This window comes from Neoarius graeffei, chromosome 15 (assembly GCF_027579695.1).
Source record: "Neoarius graeffei isolate fNeoGra1 chromosome 15, fNeoGra1.pri, whole genome shotgun sequence".
Taxonomy (NCBI): Eukaryota; Metazoa; Chordata; class Actinopteri; order Siluriformes; family Ariidae; genus Neoarius; species Neoarius graeffei.
The window spans coordinates 25,942,473-25,960,126 of NC_083583.1; the positions used below are offsets into that span (position 1 = coordinate 25,942,473).

General features: G+C 41.1%; 1 protein-coding gene across 1 annotated transcript in view; it reads right to left on the reverse strand.

Moving 5' to 3' along the window:
* Nucleotides 1–17,654, reverse strand: part of ankdd1a (ankyrin repeat and death domain containing 1A) — a 51,222-nt gene that overhangs the window by 12,521 nt on the left and 21,047 nt on the right. The window contains exons 5-8 of the mRNA XM_060940471.1: nt 15,992–16,096; nt 11,226–11,324; nt 2,986–3,084; nt 2,775–2,873 (exon numbers count right to left, since the gene is read on the reverse strand). Coding sequence (XP_060796454.1) covers nt 2,775–2,873; nt 2,986–3,084; nt 11,226–11,324; nt 15,992–16,096 — 402 coding nt within the window. The remainder of the gene's footprint in view (nt 1–2,774; nt 2,874–2,985; nt 3,085–11,225; nt 11,325–15,991; nt 16,097–17,654) is intronic.

Consider the following 17,654-nt stretch of genomic DNA (forward strand, 5'->3'; position numbering starts at 1 on the left):
CAGTCAGTCAACAACTCTTCGCAAAGTTTCCTTATGAAACAATATGCTCGCTGAAATTATGGCAGGGAATGCCAGATTAAACATTAAAACTGCCTTCTGAGCACTGTATCTACAGGCTACCACCGAAAGAAGGAGGCTACCAGAAAGGCATCTCTACTCCGTACGATTTTACTTTCACTACGACATTACTTTGAACAGACTATCAAAAAATTGCAAGGTGATATGATAAAGTAAGGCACAGTTTACTTACAGTTGGGTTTTTTTTTTTTGAAAAAACGATGCAATCGTTTTCTGCCTTTTGGCACCCTTCATCATGCCGTGTTGGGGTCCTGAACTAGGAGGAGCTGTCCCCGATATGCCTGTCAAACTTGTTGTGGGTAACCATAGCAACCAAGCTCGAGCTCGCAACCTGTGCAGTCTGCGCAGTTGCAACTACGTCTGTACTGCTGTGCACCTCAATAAACCGAATGGTAATTAGTCTTTTGATTTTTCCGTGAGGTTTGCCTTATGCAAAGAAAGACAGCATAGACGTTTTTTCCTCCCTATAAGTGGGGGGGGACCAAACAAGGTGAATTTAAATCTGGGTGGGACGAATCCCCCCCGTCCCCCCCTCTATCTGCGCCCGTGATTCCAGCATAAGAACCTTATCCCATCTGTGAAACATGGTGGTGGTAGTATCATGGTTTGGGCCCGTTTTGCTGCATCTGGGCCAGGACGGCTTGCCATCATCGATGGAACAATGAATTCTGAATTATACCAGCGAATTCTAAAGGAAAATGTCAGGACATCTGTCCATGAACTGAATCTCAAGAGAAGGTGGGTCATGCAGCAAGACGACGACCCTAAGCACACAAGTTGGTCTACCAAAGAATGGTTAAAGAAGAATAAAGTTAATGTTTTGGAATGGCCAAGTCAAAGTTCTGACCTTAATCCAATGGAAATGTTGTGGAAGGACCTGAAGCAAGCAGTTCACGTGAGGAAACCCACCAACATCCCAGAATTGAATCTGTTCTGTACGGAGGAATGGGCTAAAATTCCTCCAAGCCGGTGTGCACGACTGATCAACAGTTACTGCAAACGTTTAGTTGCAGTTATTGCTGCACAAGGGGGTCACACCAGATACTGAAAGCAAAGGTTCACATACTTTTGCCACTCACAGATATGTAATATTGGATCATTTTCCTCAATAAATAAATGACCAAGTATAATATTTTTGTCTCATTTGTTTAACTGGGTTCTCTTTATTTACTTTTAGGACTTGTGTGAATATCTGATGATGTTTTAGGCCATATTTATGCAGAAATATAGAAAATTCTAAAGGGTTCACAAACTTTCAAGCACCACTGTAAATAAATAAATAACACCTTACAAAAATTTTTATTTGACTTTTCAGAGGACCAAATAAAAGTTGTGATAATCAAAAGGTAAATTTTCTTAAAATAAACACCACTTACTTGATATCGATTCAGTAGCCTTGGCAAACCACGAGGTTAATTTCGTTTATCTTTTTATCTGTTGATTATCTTCCGATACTACGAAGTTATAACGAGGTTTCTCTTATTTCGTTTCAAGTTCTGATTAGTGCCGAAGTTTATCAAGAAATAGAACAGGTAATCGAACTTGATCAGGATAAGTGCTCATTGGTTACAAACGCTGTGTCCTAAATCACTCACTCGTTCACTATGCCCTACTCACTATATAGGGAATTACTATATAGAGGATTATATAGTGAGCTTTCTGATTAAATGATAAAACTTCTTTGCTGCGGCCTTTTTTTTTTCTTCTTTGCCGCGGCACTAATTTTCGTGATGCATTGTGAGATACTTTGAGTGCGCTATATAGGGTGTAATAATGCTCACTATACATTTGGATAGCACTACAAAATAGCGACCTGACTATATAGTCCACTATGTAGTGAGTAGGGAGTGATTTGGGACACATTTGGGACACCATTTGCACCAAAAATGATTTAGACCTTTTTGGTGACCTTGACCCTGACCGGATGACCCTCAAAATGTTGGAGGTTTTATTTGAGACCAATGCCCATCTATCCTGAAAGTTTCATGAAGATTGGTCCAGCAGTTTTCCCGTAATGTTGCTAACAATAAAAGAAAAAAAAGAAACCCCACTAAAAACAATATCTCGCTCCCTGGTGGACTCCGTTCCGGGCGAGGTAACAAGAGTGCTCTGAGAGCACAATATCCCCCCCTACAATATATTGCAAACGAAATTGTAATATGCGTATTACTGTCATATAACAAAGCCTTTTGCCAAGTTTTGTGAAATTCCTCAAAAAATTGTGAGAGGACTTGATTTCAGAAGGTGAGAACCCTTTCTGAGACGGAGGGGCAGACTTCACCACGACATAATCCCCCTTTGGGCCTTTTGGCCAGCAGGGGATAAAAAACAAAAAATTACTCAGGGACTGAAAAGCACTCAATATACAGTCTACACTGAAATCAGAGGAGTGTAGCTTGGTGTGAAAAATAATAACAAAAGTAGTACAAGCATACCATAAAACAATACAAACAGTTATATTTATTAGATTTTTACATCGACCAAGCCTTATGCTAGCTACAAAATCTGCAGCAAAGAATTTAATTAGTAAGCATGATCAGGATGCACACAAATGACTCAAATCATTGAAAAAAAATACTCAAAGATACAGTGTCTCCTCTATCCAAACTCTCACAGCATAATACAAATAGCTCATAAATCGCAAAGACAATAACTAAATACTACAATTTATTCAAAACTATATGTTCTTTACGTACATTTGTGAGTTCATTGACGTTGCAGTGAGCCTCAAGCAGCAGCCTGACACAGTGATAATGCCCTCCACCCACAGACAAGTGTAAAGCGGTCAGACCACCCTGACAGAAAGCAACATTTAAAATATTTATACCACTGAGCACAGTGTGAATAAAACAGAGAAAAAAGCAGCCTTTTATAGAACGTGAGCTGTCAAAGAAAGCTCTTGCTTACAATATTCCTCTCATTAATGTTCTCCCCTGTTTCCAGAATCTTCTGGAGAACCTCTACATGGCCGTGTTTCGCTGCCAGATGGAATGCAGTGTTCTCCTCCTGCGCACACAGCAGAAACTCAACATTCGCATGCACGCTCATATGAGTGCTGAAATTAATAATGAACAGATTTTTGTGATGTAAAAAAACAAGATAAAATCACGTCGCATATTTTCCCACCTTTAAAGGAACAGTCCACCGTACTTCCATAATGAAATATGCTCTTATCTGAATTGAGACGAGCTGCTCCGTATCTGTCCGAGCTTTGCGCGACCTCCCAGTCAGTCAGATGCACCTACTCATTCATAGGTGTTTCTGTATTTTGACTATTTTCTACATTGTAGAACAATACTGAAGACATAAAAACTATGAAATAACACATGGAACCATCCATCCATTATCTGTAGCTTATCCTGTTCTACAGGGTCGCAGGCAATCTGGAGCCTATTCCAGCTGACTATGGGTGAGAGGCGGGGTACACCCTGGACAAGTCGCCAGGTTATTGCAGGGACGACACAGACACAGACGACCATTCACACTCACACCTACGGTCAATTTAGAGCCACCAGTTAACCTAACCTGCATGTCTTTGGACTGCGAGGGAAACCGGAGCACCCGGAGGAAACCCACGCAGACACGGGGAGAACATGCAAACTCCACACAGAAAGGCCCTCGCCGGCCACGGGGCTCGAACCCAGGACCTTCTTGCTGTGAGGCGACAGTGCTAACCACTACACCACCGTGCCACTCAACACATGGAACATCTATACAATTTTGTGGTAAACAAAGAAAGTGTTAAAAACAAAATGTGTTTCATATTTTAGATTCTTCACAGTAGCAAGTGTTTACCTTGATGACGCTTTGCACACTATTGGCATTATCTTAACCAGCTTCATGAGGTAGTCACCTGGAATGCTTTTCAATTAATAGGTCCCTCGTTACAAGTTAATTAGTGGAATTTCTTGCCTCTTTAATGCTGTTTGAAACCATCAAATAGTAAATAAAAATAATACAGTAAATAGCCCTATTCCACAACTGTAGTCATCCATATTATGTCCAGAACCTCTCAGCTAAGTGAAGAGAAACGACATCTGTCATTACTTTGACATGAATTGTCTTTTAATTCATAAAAATAAAGAAAAACATAGAATTAGAATGTATGTCCAAACTTTTGACTGGTATCAGGAGAGGGGCATAAAAGAATTTCCAAAACATTAGCTGTATTGTGAAACACCGTGAAGCCCGTCATCAACAAGTAGAGAAAACCGAGCACCACAGTCACATCACCAAGAACAGGCTGTTTCTCCAAGTTTGACAAAAGGACAAGAAGAAAACTTATCACTTGTACATGTAGCCCTTTCCTGATTGATACTTTTCAGCAGTGAGATCCTACACATGCTTTGTAAGCTCTTTACAGGCCATGGCTTCAGCAGTTGGTTGAAAGTCCTTCAGAAACGGTTGAGCTTTATATGGGGATAACCGGAATAACTTCATTGACAGGTGTATGACACATACTTTTTTTAAACGAGTATGAATGTGTTTTTTTTTTTCTTTTTTATCAGACATCTAATTTATTGGGTTTGTTTACCTGACATGTTTCGACGTACAACTTCCGTCTTCCTCAGAGTGTCACCGGATGTTAATTGGTGACGCATCTTTTATCAGCTGCTGTTTCTGAAGGCGTGGCCTTCCTGTCTGGTTTGACAGGTCGGTCACGCCTTCTACTGTCTGTTCGTCCCCTGCAAGATGGCACTCCAGGTGTGGGAGAGCATGTATGCTCCCTCATCCCGGTTGATGGTCCTCGGGCTTCGCTTACGGATCTCCATGGCCTCCCTGATCCAGCGCTGATGTTTGTTATCTTCTGTGCGGATGACTCTGGCATTCCCCCAGTCCATAATGTGATTTTCCCTTTTACAGTGATCTGTTATAGCTGACTTATAATTTTCCTGTTGTGCCTTTTCTTTTATTGTTCGGGTTTGTCTTGTAGCTGTCTCCTTTTCGCACTCTTTCTTATGTTCATGTTTTCTTGTGCTGAAACTCCTTCCTGTCTCCCCAATATAAGTTTTATTGCATAATTTACATGGAATCTCATATATGGTGTTGCATCTGTTACATCCGGACAACAGATGCAACACCATATATGAGATTCCATGTAAATTATGCAATAAAACTTATATTGGGGAGACAGGAAGGAGTTTCAGCACAAGAAAACATGAACATAAGAAAGAGTGCGAAAAGGAGACAGCTACAAGACAAACCCGAACAATAAAAGAAAAGGCACAACAGGAAAATTATAAGTCAGCTATAACAGATCACTGTAAAAGGGAAAATCACATTATGGACTGGGGGAATGCCAGAGTCATCCGCACAGAAGATAACAAACATCAGCGCTGGATCAGGGAGGCCATGGAGATCCGTAAGCGAAGCCCGAGGACCATCAACCGGGATGAGGGAGCATACATGCTCTCCCACACCTGGAGTGCCATCTTGCAGGGGACGAACAGACAGTAGAAGGCGTGACCGACCTGTCAAACCAGACAGGAAGGCCACGCCTTCAGAAACAGCAGCTGATAAAAGATGCGTCACCAATTAACATCCGGTGACACTCTGAGGAAGACGGAAGTTGTACGTCGAAACATGTCAGGTAAACAAACCCAATAAATTAGATGTCTGATAAAAAAGAAAAAAAAAAAAACTGAGTATGAATGTGATTGTGCTCGGAATTAACCAGTCACATGCTTCATTATAAAAGGGCATACACACTTATGCAACCTGTTTATTGTAAGTTTTTACTTCCTAAACATTTCTATTTGTTTTGCACTTGACTTGTGTTGGCTGTTGTATCACATTAAAGGAACAGTCCACCGTACTTCCATAATGAAATATGCTCTTATCTGAATTGAGACGAGCTGCTCCGTACCTGTCCGAGCTTTGCGCGACCTCCCAGTCAGTCAGACGCAGTCAGACGCGCTGTCACTCCTGTTAGCAATGTAGCTAGGCTCAGTATGGCCAACGGTATTTTTTGGGGCTGTAGTTAGATGCGACCAAACTCTTCCGCGTTTTTCCTGTTTACATAGGTTTATATGACCAGTGATATGAAACAAGTTCAGTTACACAAATTGAAACGTGGCGATTTTCTATGCTATGGAAAGTCCGCACTATAATGACAGGCGTACTAACACCTTTTGCGTGCTTCGGCAGCGCATTGATACGGAGCTCAGATATCAATGTGCTGCCGAAGCGCACAGAAGGTGTTAGTACGCCTGTCATTATAGTGCGGACTTTCCATAGCATAGAAAATCATCACGTTTCAATTTGTGTAACTGAACTTGTTTCATATCACTGGTCATATAAACCTATGTAAACAGGAAAAACGCGGAAGAGTTTGGTCGCATCTAACTACAGCCCCAAAAAATACCGTTGGCCATACTGAGCCTAGCTACATTGCTAACAGGAGTGACAGCGCGTCTGACTGCGTTTGACTGACTGGGAGGTCGCGCAAAGCTCGGACAGGTACGGAGCAGCTCGTCTCAATTCAGATAAGAGCATATTTCATTATGGAAGTACGGTGGACTGTTCCTTTAATGTGATACAACAGCCAACACAAGTCAAGTGCAAAACAAATAGAAATGTTTAGGAAGTAAAAGTAAAAACTTACAATAAACAGGTTGCATAAGTGTGTACGCCCTTTTATAATGAAGCATGTGACTGGTTAATTCCGAGCACAATCACATTCATACTCGTTTAAAAAAAGTGTGTGTCATACACCTGTCAATGAAGTTATTCCGGTTATCCCCATATAAAGCTCAACCGTTTCTGAAGGACTTTCAACCAACTGCTGAAGCCATGGCCTGTAAAGAGCTTACAAAGCATGTGTAGGATCTCACTGCTGAAAAGTATCAATCAGGAAAGGGCTACATGTACAAGTGATAAGTTTTCTTCTTGTCCTTTTGTCAAACTTGGAGAAACAGCCTGTTCTTGGTGATGTGACTGTGGTGCTCGGTTTTCTCTACTTGTTGATGACGGGCTTCACGGTGTTTCACAATACAGCTAATGTTTTGGAAATTCTTTTATGCCCCTCTCCTGATACCAGTCAAAAGTTTGGACATACATTCTAATTCTATGTTTTTCTTTATTTTTATGAATTAAAAGACAATTCATGTCAAAGTAATGACAGATGTCGTTTCTCTTCACTTAGCTGAGAGGTTCTGGACATAATATGGATGACTACAGTTGTGGAATAGGGCTATTTACTGTATTATTTTTATTTACTATTTGATGGTTTCAAACAGCATTAAAGAGGCAAGAAATTCCACTAATTAACTTGTAACGAGGGACCTATTAATTGAAAAGCATTCCAGGTGACTACCTCATGAAGCTGGTTAAGATAATGCCAATAGTGTGAAAAGCGTCATCAAGGTAAACACTTGCTACTGTGAAGAATCTAAAATATGAAACACATTTTGTTTTTAACACTTTCTTTGTTTACCACAAAATTGTATAGATGTTCCATGTGTTGAGTGGCACGGTGGTGTAGTGGTTAGCACTGTCGCCTCACAGCAAGAAGGTCCTGGGTTCGAGCCCTGTGGCCGGCGAGGGCCTTTCTGTGCGGAGTTTGCATGTTCTCCCCATGTCTGCGTGGGTTTCCTCCGGGTGCTCCGGTTTCCCTCACAGTCCAAAGACATGCAGGTTAGGTTAACTGGTGGCTCTAAATTGACCGCGAGTGTGAATGGTCGTCTGTGTCTATGTGTCAGCCCTGCAATAACCTGGCGACTTGTTCAGGGTGTACCCCGCCTCTCACCCATAGTCAGCTGGAATAGGCTCCAGATTGCCTGCGACCCTGTAGAACAGGATAAGCTACAGATAATGGATGGATGGTTCCATGTGTTATTTCATAGTTTTTATGTCTTCAGTATTGTTCTACAATGTAGAAAATAGTCAAAATACAGAAACACCTATGAATGAGTAGGTGCGTCCAAACTTTGGACTGGTACTGTACATCTTTTGACAATGAGATCTCATCCATGCTTTGTGAACTCTTTGCGGAGCATGGCTTCAGCAGTCAGATGAAACCAAGATGTCAAGAAAATCCTACAAAAACAGCTGATCTTTATTTGGGGTTAATCAGAATCACTTCACTGATGACACATGTATGATAATTTCTTCTGAACATGAGTTTGAATGCGATTGCTTCATTTTGACCACGTGCTCCATTCGGAAATGGTGTGCACACTGAGACAACCATGTTATCTAACCATGTTCTTTAATTTCCTTAAAACATTCCTATTTGTTTTTCATTTGAAATTTGTTGATTGCTATATCACATTAAAGTGCATATCACAGGTAAATTCAGGAGCAAGATCAATGTAATTCTCCTGTTTTATATTAAACTTTGGTCAAATATCTGTCACATTTTGTGCAATTTTTTTTACCTTGCGCAATACCAGAAAAATTCAGTTGAAATCAAGCCATTTGGGGCAAATTCGTCCGCCTCTGAAAAAATTTGGCATTTGGATTTCCCAGCAAACATTGATTTTCATGACGTCACATGCGGAACGCCTCCTTCTGAATCCTAAGTCAGCGCTGGTTTGTTTATGAGAAAATGACCTGGTGGTTTTCTGCAAATTTCTTCAACGTTATCACGTAATTATTAAAATGATTAACAGATGTGTCATAGGAGGGTGTAGCAACACCAATCATGATGGGATTAGTACTCATCATTTTCCAAAAGACCGGACAATGAAAGAGAAATGGGAGCGCTTCGTGCGAGGCACCCGGAAGCTGAGGATCAAAGCAGAGCCAAGAAAGAGACCAAGAAAATCAGCGATTCACAAGTTGACTGTTGTCAGGGTAAGAAATAATTCTGACATCTCATTATATTCTTCATCCAAAGGTGAAGTAACATTGCGCTCAGATGACAATTCTATATTTCAATGCAAAATCGCTAGCTGCTAAACTTGGTCTACACAGGCTGTTCACTGAAACCGTGCAAGCTCTCGCAGCCTGCTGGCGCTTCCGCAGGTGACGTCATGAATCTGGCTCCAGACTCCCTTGGGATTTTTCCAGACGCGTTTTGTTATTTTATTTTTTTCTGCTGTAGACAGATGGCCTTGTGCAAAATTACCCTTCTGGATGAGTGTGTAAAGGGACATACTTTCATATAAAAAAGACAAAATTGGTCCAGGACATGCACTTTAAAGGTGGGAAAAGATCTGATATGCTTTATCTTGGTTTCCTTTTTCACGTCACAAAAATCTGCCATTTGAACAGGGGTGTGCAGAACTTTTATATCCACTGTAGTTCTAATCTGACTTGTGTATGTACAAATCTATTGAGATTAGGACAGACATGTACTATTTTTTATTAAACTGTCTATTTAGCTCCAGTTTAAAACTAAGAAATAAACTTTACAGGGAGTGCAGAATTATTAGGCAAGTTGTATTTTTGAGGATTAGTTTTATTATTGAAAAACAACTATGTTCTTGATGAACCCAAAAGACTCATAAATATCAAAGCTGAGTATTTTTGGAAGTTGGAGTAGGGCTTTCTTAGTTTTAGCTATCTTAGGAGGATATCTGTGTGTGCAGGTGACTATAACTGTGCATAATTATTAGGCAACTTAACAAAAAACAAACATATACCCATTTCACTCATTTATTTTCACCAGGGAAACCAATATAACAACTCAACATTCACTAATATACATTGCTGGCATTCAAAAACAAAAAAAAAACAAATCAGTGACTAATATAGCCGCCTTTCTTTACAAGGACACTCAAAAGCCTGCCATCCATGGATTCGGTCAGTGTTTTGATCTGTTTGCGATCAACATTGCGTGCAGCAGCAACCACAGCCTCCCAGACACTGTTCAGAGATGTGTACTGTTTCCCCTCCTTGTAGATCTCACATTTGATGAGGGACCACAGGTTTTCTATGGGGTTCAGATCAGGTGAACAAGGAGGCCACGTCATTAATCTTTCTTCCTTTAGACCCTTTCTGGCCAGCCATGCTGTGGAGTACTTGGATGCGTGTGATGGAGCATTGTCCTGCATGAAAATCATGTTTTTCTTGAAGGATGCTGACTTCTTCCTGTACCACTGCTTGAAGAAGGTGTCTTCCAAAAACTGACAATAGGACTGGGAGTTGAGCTTGACGCCATCCTCAACCCGAAAAGGTCCCACAAGCTCATCTTTGATGATACCAGCCCATACCAGTACCCCACCTCCACCTTGCTGGTGTCTGAGTCGGACTGGAGCTCTCTGCCCTTTGCTGATCCAGCCACGAGCCCATCCATCTGGCCCATCAAGACTCACTCTCATTTCATCTGTCCATAAGACCTTAGAAAAATCAGTCTTGTGATACTTCTTGGCCCAGTCTTGACGTTTCATCTTGTGTGTCTTGTTCAGTGGTGGTCGTTTTTCAGCCTTTGTTACCTTGGCCGTGTCCCTGAGTATTGCACACCTTGTGCTTTTTGACACTCCAGTGATGTTGCAGCTCTGAAATATGGCAAAACTGGTGGCGAGTGGCATCTTGGCAGCTTCACGCTTGACTTTCCTCAGTTCACGGGCAGTTAGTTTGCGCCTTTTTTTTTTCAACGCGCTTCTTGCGACCCTGTTGACTATTTTGAATGAAGCGCTTGATTGTTCGATGGTCACGCTTCAAAAGCTGGGCAATTTTAAGAGTGCTCCATCCCTTTGCAATATATGTCACTATTTTTGACTTTTCTGAGTCCGTCAAATCCCTCTTCTGACCCATTTTGCCAAAGGAAAGGAAGTTGCCTAATAATTTTGCACACCTGATATAGGGTGTTGATGTCATTAGACCACACCCCTTTTCATTACAGAGATGCACATCACCTGGTATGCTTAATTGGTAGGAGGCTTTCAAGCCTATGCAGCTTGGAGTAGGCCAACATGCATAGAGAGGGTAATGTGGTCAACATACTCATTTGCCTAATAATTCTGCACTCCCTGTAGACAGCAAACATGTCTTGTTTGACTGACTACATTTGAGGTAAATAGGAAGACTGTGTAAATTTCATCTTTCACTGAGCTGTTTAAAACTTGACTCATCACACATGACTGATGCAAGCAGGCTGTTAATCTGTACTCTCTCATTTGTTTTATCCTCCAGGACCCAGGAGGGGTTTAATTAGCAGAGCAACGGGGCTGAAATTTTTCACGCCTCCTACTGTGTCTTACCTTGTCCTTGAAGTTGTGAGCACAGCCCATGCCAATAAGATACTCTGTCACCTCCAAATGTCCATGCTCTGCTGCCAGGTGAAATGCTGTCTTACCTGACTGACACACAGGAAAAGTGGGACATGGGGCAGATAGGACAGCATGCACAAATTCCTAATAAACGTCAGAATTACATCACTGCCAACTGTTTATCTCAGAAAGCCATTATACTGTATTAGTAGGCTATATTCTCTATTATTATACATACAGGACACTTTTTTTATGGAATAAAAACAATATTTTTTTCGCGGTCCAAATCCTGTGCTCTGATTGGCTGGCAAGCGGGTCCGTATCCTACGGTACGGACCCCAGTTATGGACCTCTGGCGACTCGCTCGTTCACAACAAACATAGTAGCAATTTTTGTCAACATTTATCTTTTTTTATAAGATTTATTTATAAGATTATCAAAAATCTTATAAATTTTTGCCAGCATTTCTCAGGAGAATAGCATTAATTTTACATCATGGATAGCGATAACGACAGTCTTCACAGCGAAAGCGAGTTTTACTACCCTGAGGAAGAAGAAATAAAAGAACACATTTCAGGAGAAAGCTAAAAACCTGTAATTTGCTAACACTGAGCAAAAACATGGCTGAATCCTGAATGACTCAATTTTGTATAAATAGGGGACTACATAGGCGGCAAAATTTAGTTTTTTTCCTGCCATGGAAGTGCACTTGTATACTGAGGAGGAAGCCATTTGCATTACAGCCATGATTGAGGATTCAAAATAGCATTAATTTTACAGCATGGATAGTGATAACGACAGTGTTCACAGCGAAAGCGAGTTTTACTACCCTGAGGAAGAAGAAATAAAAGAAAACATTTCAGGAGAAAGCTAAAAACCTCTAACTTGCTAACAGTTTGATCTCATTAGTTAATGAGGCCCATTTTGGACCATGTTATCCTAATACATAATATTACGTTTGGTAAAAACTTTAAACCAGTACAATCTCTTCTTCAAAGTTTCACTAAATGGCTTTATTTATGCAATATAAAGGCCATAATACTGTATAACTTTGGTCGAGCAAAAACACCAAGCAAAAACATGGCTGAATCCTGAATGACTCAATTTTGTATAAATAGGGGACTACATAGGCGGCAAAATGTAGGGTTTTTTTCCCCTGCCATGGAAGTGCACTTGTATACTGAGGAGGAAGCAATTTGCATTACAGCCGTGAATGAGGATTCAAAATGGCGGCTCGCATCGCCTCGGTTTTCCCTTTCGGGCGCTCTCGTTTTCTGTTAGAATTTGGTAAAGAAAAAAATAAACATATTATTCACCAGCTTAAGGTCGGTCCGTATGGTGAAATACCGTGACCTCCGCCTTGAATACTGACCTCGGCCCAGAGGGCCTCACTCAGTACTTTCAAGACCTCGGTCACGGTATTTCACGATACGGACCTCCCAGCTGGTAAATAACTTTTTTTTTCGCGGTCCGGTTTCCATCAAATCCTGCGCTCTGATTGGCTGGTGAGCGGGTCCGTATCCTATGGTACGGACCCCAGTTATGGACCCCGGTTACAGACCTCTGGCGACTTGCTTGTTCACAACAAACAAACATAGTAGCAATTTTTTGTCAACATTTATTTTCGCACTTCTCAGGAGAATAGCGCTAATTTTACAGCATGGATAGCGATAACGACAGTGTTCACAGCGAAAGCGAGTTTTACTACCCTGAGGAAGAAGAAATAAAAGAAAACATTTCAGGAGAAAGCTAAAAACCTAACTTGCTAACACCAAGCAAAAACATGGCTGAATCCTGAATGACTCAATTTTGTATAAATAGGGGACTACATAGGCGGCAAAATGTAGTTTTTTTTTCCTGTCATGGAAGTGCACTTGTATACCAAGGAGAAAGCAATTTGCATTACAGCTGTGAACGAGGATTCAAAATGGCAGCTCGCCTCGGCTCGGCTCAGCTTTCCCTTTCATGCATTCTCATTTTCTGTTAGAATTTGGTAAAGAAAAAATAAATATATTTACCAGCTTAAGGCAGGGGCGCAGATACGTTTTTTGAACTGGGGGGGACAAAGCTGCCAGCAAACCAACCCCAACATGTGTTGACTTTCTAACTATGCCTGTGTGTTGCGTGAGCGGCAGTCAGTCAACAACTCTTCGCAAAGTTTCCTTATGAAACAGTATGCTCGCTGAAATTATGGCAGGGAATGCCAGATTAAACATTAAAACTGCCTTCTGAGCACTGTATCTACAGGCTACCACCGAAAGAAGGAGGCTACCAGAAAGGCATCTCTACTCCGTACGATTTTACTTTCACTACGACATTACTTTGAACAGACTATCAAAAAATTGCAAGGTGATATGATAAAGTAAGGCACAGTTTACTTACAGTCGTTGTTTTTTGAAAAAACGATGCAATCGTTTTCTGCCTTTTCGGTTTGGCACCCTTCATCATGCCGTGTTGGGGTCCTGAACTAGGAGCTGTCCCCGATATGCCTGTCAAACTTCTTGTGGGTAACCATAGCAACCAAGCTCGAGCTCGCAACCTGTGCAGTCTGCGCAGCTCAACCAACCGAATATCAGTCTTTGTTTTGTTTTATGTGAGTCGTTGCAACTATGTATGTACTGCTGTGCACCTCAATAAACCGAATGGTAATTAGTCTTTTGATTTTTCCGTGAGGTTTGCCTTATGCAAAGAAAGACAGCATAGACGTTTTTTTCCTCCCTATAAGTGGGGGGGACCGAACGAGGTGAATTTAAATCTGGGTGGGACGAATCCCACCCGTCCCACCCTCTATCTGTGCCTGTGGCTTAAGGTCGGTCCATATGGTGAAATACCGTGACCTCGGCCTTGAACACTGACCTCGGCCCAGAGGGCCTCGCTCAGTACTTTCAAGACCTCGGTCACGGTATTTCACGATACAGACCTCCCAGCTGGTAAATAACATATGTATTATATTCCCTTCTAGCAGGTTCCATTAATTTGGTTTGATAGCATGCAATCTTGTTAGCATATCACTTATCCTACGTGTATTATGTCACTCTACCCAATGGAGAATGAGCGTTGAATATGGTTTATGATATTGCATGGTTGTCAAGATAATGTGACATCACATGTCGGAGACATAAAACTTCCGCATTAGTGAGCAACTGTGACAATTTTTAAACAAACATGGCCACCAGGTTTGCTTTGTTAAATATGGAAGATTTTGAAAGAATTCTGAAAGACACATTGAACACCCGAAAGGAATGTGTATTAATAATAATAATAATGACTTTTTTCATGGTATATCAAATATATTCCATTCCGCTAGCATGACAGTGAACGAGTCGTAGCCGAATGGAATATATCTGATAGACCACTCAATGCCAGCCAATATTACTTAAATATTACATATTTAATTAAAACATTTGTGATTAGGTTTTAGTGACTAGAAAAGCGGTGCTACTTGACGACTTTAAAAGTTGTTTATAGCAGTATGCCTATCAATAGTAGCTTATATTAATTTTAACTTATTTTTGCAATCACCAATGAAAAGTCATAAACCAAACCTGGAATATGGCTCTGTGTTTTGCCCTCACTTTAATGTGCTATACTTAAGACAGTACATTCAACCTTGAGAGGGTACAAAGGTCTCAATTATCATATTTAGCCCATGTTTTTAGGTGGTGACAAGTACTTTAGTCAATTAAGTCAACAAAACCTTGTGTTTAATATTTAAAAGAATGTTTGCAATAAAGTTTATGCAATCACTACTCTGTTAATCTTTCTAGAAGAGCACCCATTTGTCTATGCTTACGCAGTACAAGCTTATACTTCAATCCATACAAGCTCTTGCACCATATCAACAGACACAAGGGAATGATTCAACCTAGGAAGTTTTGACCCTTATAATGTAACTATATTATATATTCCATATTTAATATATAATTTTAGGCCATGCTGTTAAAGTCTTGATTCTTAATACTGCAAGGAAACACACAGGCTGATATTAATGCACTCACTCTTATTTGTTTTTATGGTAGCAACTTGTATGGCATGTGCTTTACAATAAACAGATTTTAAAACAGGTATGTACTTGTTGATATGGTAAAATTTTTTGTGAGGTGATGTCTATTTAGCATTTTTTGGAAGGAGTCTCCGGCGTCAGTGCTTTGTAACAAATCAAAGTCCTTCCCACACCATGTGGCGCATAGGGCAGCTCTGATCTCCGTTAACGTAGCCCTCGGCCTCTCGCCTATTACATAGCTAGGGTTACAGTGGGGGGCTAGTCCTCTGGTAACCGCAAGAATTTCACTCTCCAGTCGCATCTGTATTGCAGCGTGCCTTGCCAGATGGCAGTAGGTACCATTTTTATGATGGTCTTTGGTATGACCTGACCATGAGTCGAACTCGTGATCTCCCGATCGAGAGGCGGACACACTAACCACTAGTGCTTTGTAACACTCAAAGGTAAAGCTGTAACTTTATGTTTTCCACCCTAACATGGTGGAACATGGTTGTCATTGTAACATGACAAACTGCATGACAAATCCTCCTTTGTTTTATTAACTTCAAGAGAGATGAAAGAGAGAGTCTGGTGAGGGAGTGACTATTTATAACTGCTAGAATGCAAGTGATAACAGAAACTAACAGTAAGTATATAACATTAACCATTTCCATGATCGCACCAATGCATGTTTAGAGCAATACAAAAATATCCAAAGCATACATTAACTGCACAGTCACATGGGAGGACAAGGTAGAATGAAATGGATCATCACCTTGTCAACTCTGTCAAGTCGTATATCCTCCAGATCTTCCATGATGTACTCGAGAATATGAATATGACCTCGCTGGGCAGCACAGTGCAGAAGATTCAGCCCATTCTGCGGAGCAGGATTGCATCAATCACTGAACGGAAGATTAATTTCAGATTCTTCTAAAAATTCACATTAGTTCACTGACTTACAAATCCAGTCCTTTTAGTATATCTGGAGCTAAGTGTTTACTTGTTCTCCCTGCACTAATTTCCCTGGTCCAACTTATAAACTAAGTAACAGCCCCTTCCTGAGTTATCATGCATGTGCCAAAAGCATGAGCTCCTCTCATGAGGTTTAGCTGACCCACGACAAGGACCAACAGGTAAGCACCAGAATCATGAAGTACATCACAAATATTTCAATATAAATTTATTTTATATGTTTCTAGGTAGAGCCTTCCTTTAAAGCATATACGCAGAACCATGGCCTCACTTTTGTTTATAAATTCCTTGAGACCTCAAGAATGGCACAGGAATAGTTTTAAGCATTAACAATGAATCTAATATCGTCATTTTTACGATTAAAGTGATTCATATAGGTAGCGGTCTGAGTGAATGGCCTTGATGTCCGTGACGTCACAGCAAGAAGTCTATCGGTCTCATCGCCATTTCCGCTATACTAAAACACAGAGCTGACTGCAACTCCGATCCTCCATTTTGAGCTAATTTATTGCCATGCCACGTAGATGTGTTGCTGGGTGCAGCAATATGACAGAAGGTGGATTTACGTTGCATTCATGGCCCAAGAATGTTCAAACTGCAAAGATTTGGACGGGTTTTGCGAGAAGTTCACGGGCACATTGGGCGGTTACGAAGTGGTCTCTCCTCTGCTCTGCACATTTTACTGAAGACTCGTACGAAACCTCTGATCTGCTGAGGAGCGTTGGCTATAAGCCCGTAATGAAAGAAGATGCAGTATCAACAATTAAATAAAACTACAAGAAAAGGAAAGTATTTATTTATTTTTAAACGGAAAGTGAGTTTAGTTGCACCAGTTCTCCCGGGACGTAACGGAACAAGACACATCGCTCGGGCAGTGACCTCCCCATGGTTGTTGCTAAAACCGGTGACATCCTGTTCCGTCCCGGGTTTTTTTTTTTAGATTTTTTTTTTGTGCTTTTTTTCACCTTTATTGGATAGGACAGTGTAGAGACAGGAAATGAGCTGGAAAGAGAGACGGGGAGGGATTGGGAAATGGCCTCGGGTCAGAATCAAACCCGGGTCCCTGGATTTATGGTATGGCGCCTTAGTCGACTGAGCCACGGCGCCCCCAAAATTGTAACCTATAACCATCCCGGGGTTTAGTAATTGCCTGAGCCGAGCAGTAATGGCGGAGTAGTCAGTATGGAGAATGAGTGGAGCAGCCGTCTGATTTTCTCCACTGGATATTGCTGCCATCTCGCCCTTACGTGGAAGAAGCGAATGAACGGAGAACTGAAAGTCAGATTGTTTCAAAACAATCGGCCACAAGATCGGCCTTCAAGAAGCGAGAACACAGACAGGTAAGCTCCGACTCTCATTTGGATTAAAAAACAACAAAAACAACACATTGTTTACCTGCATTTAGATTAATACATGTAACTTGTATTGTGCATTTAAGTTACCGGTATAAGATTATTTAACTT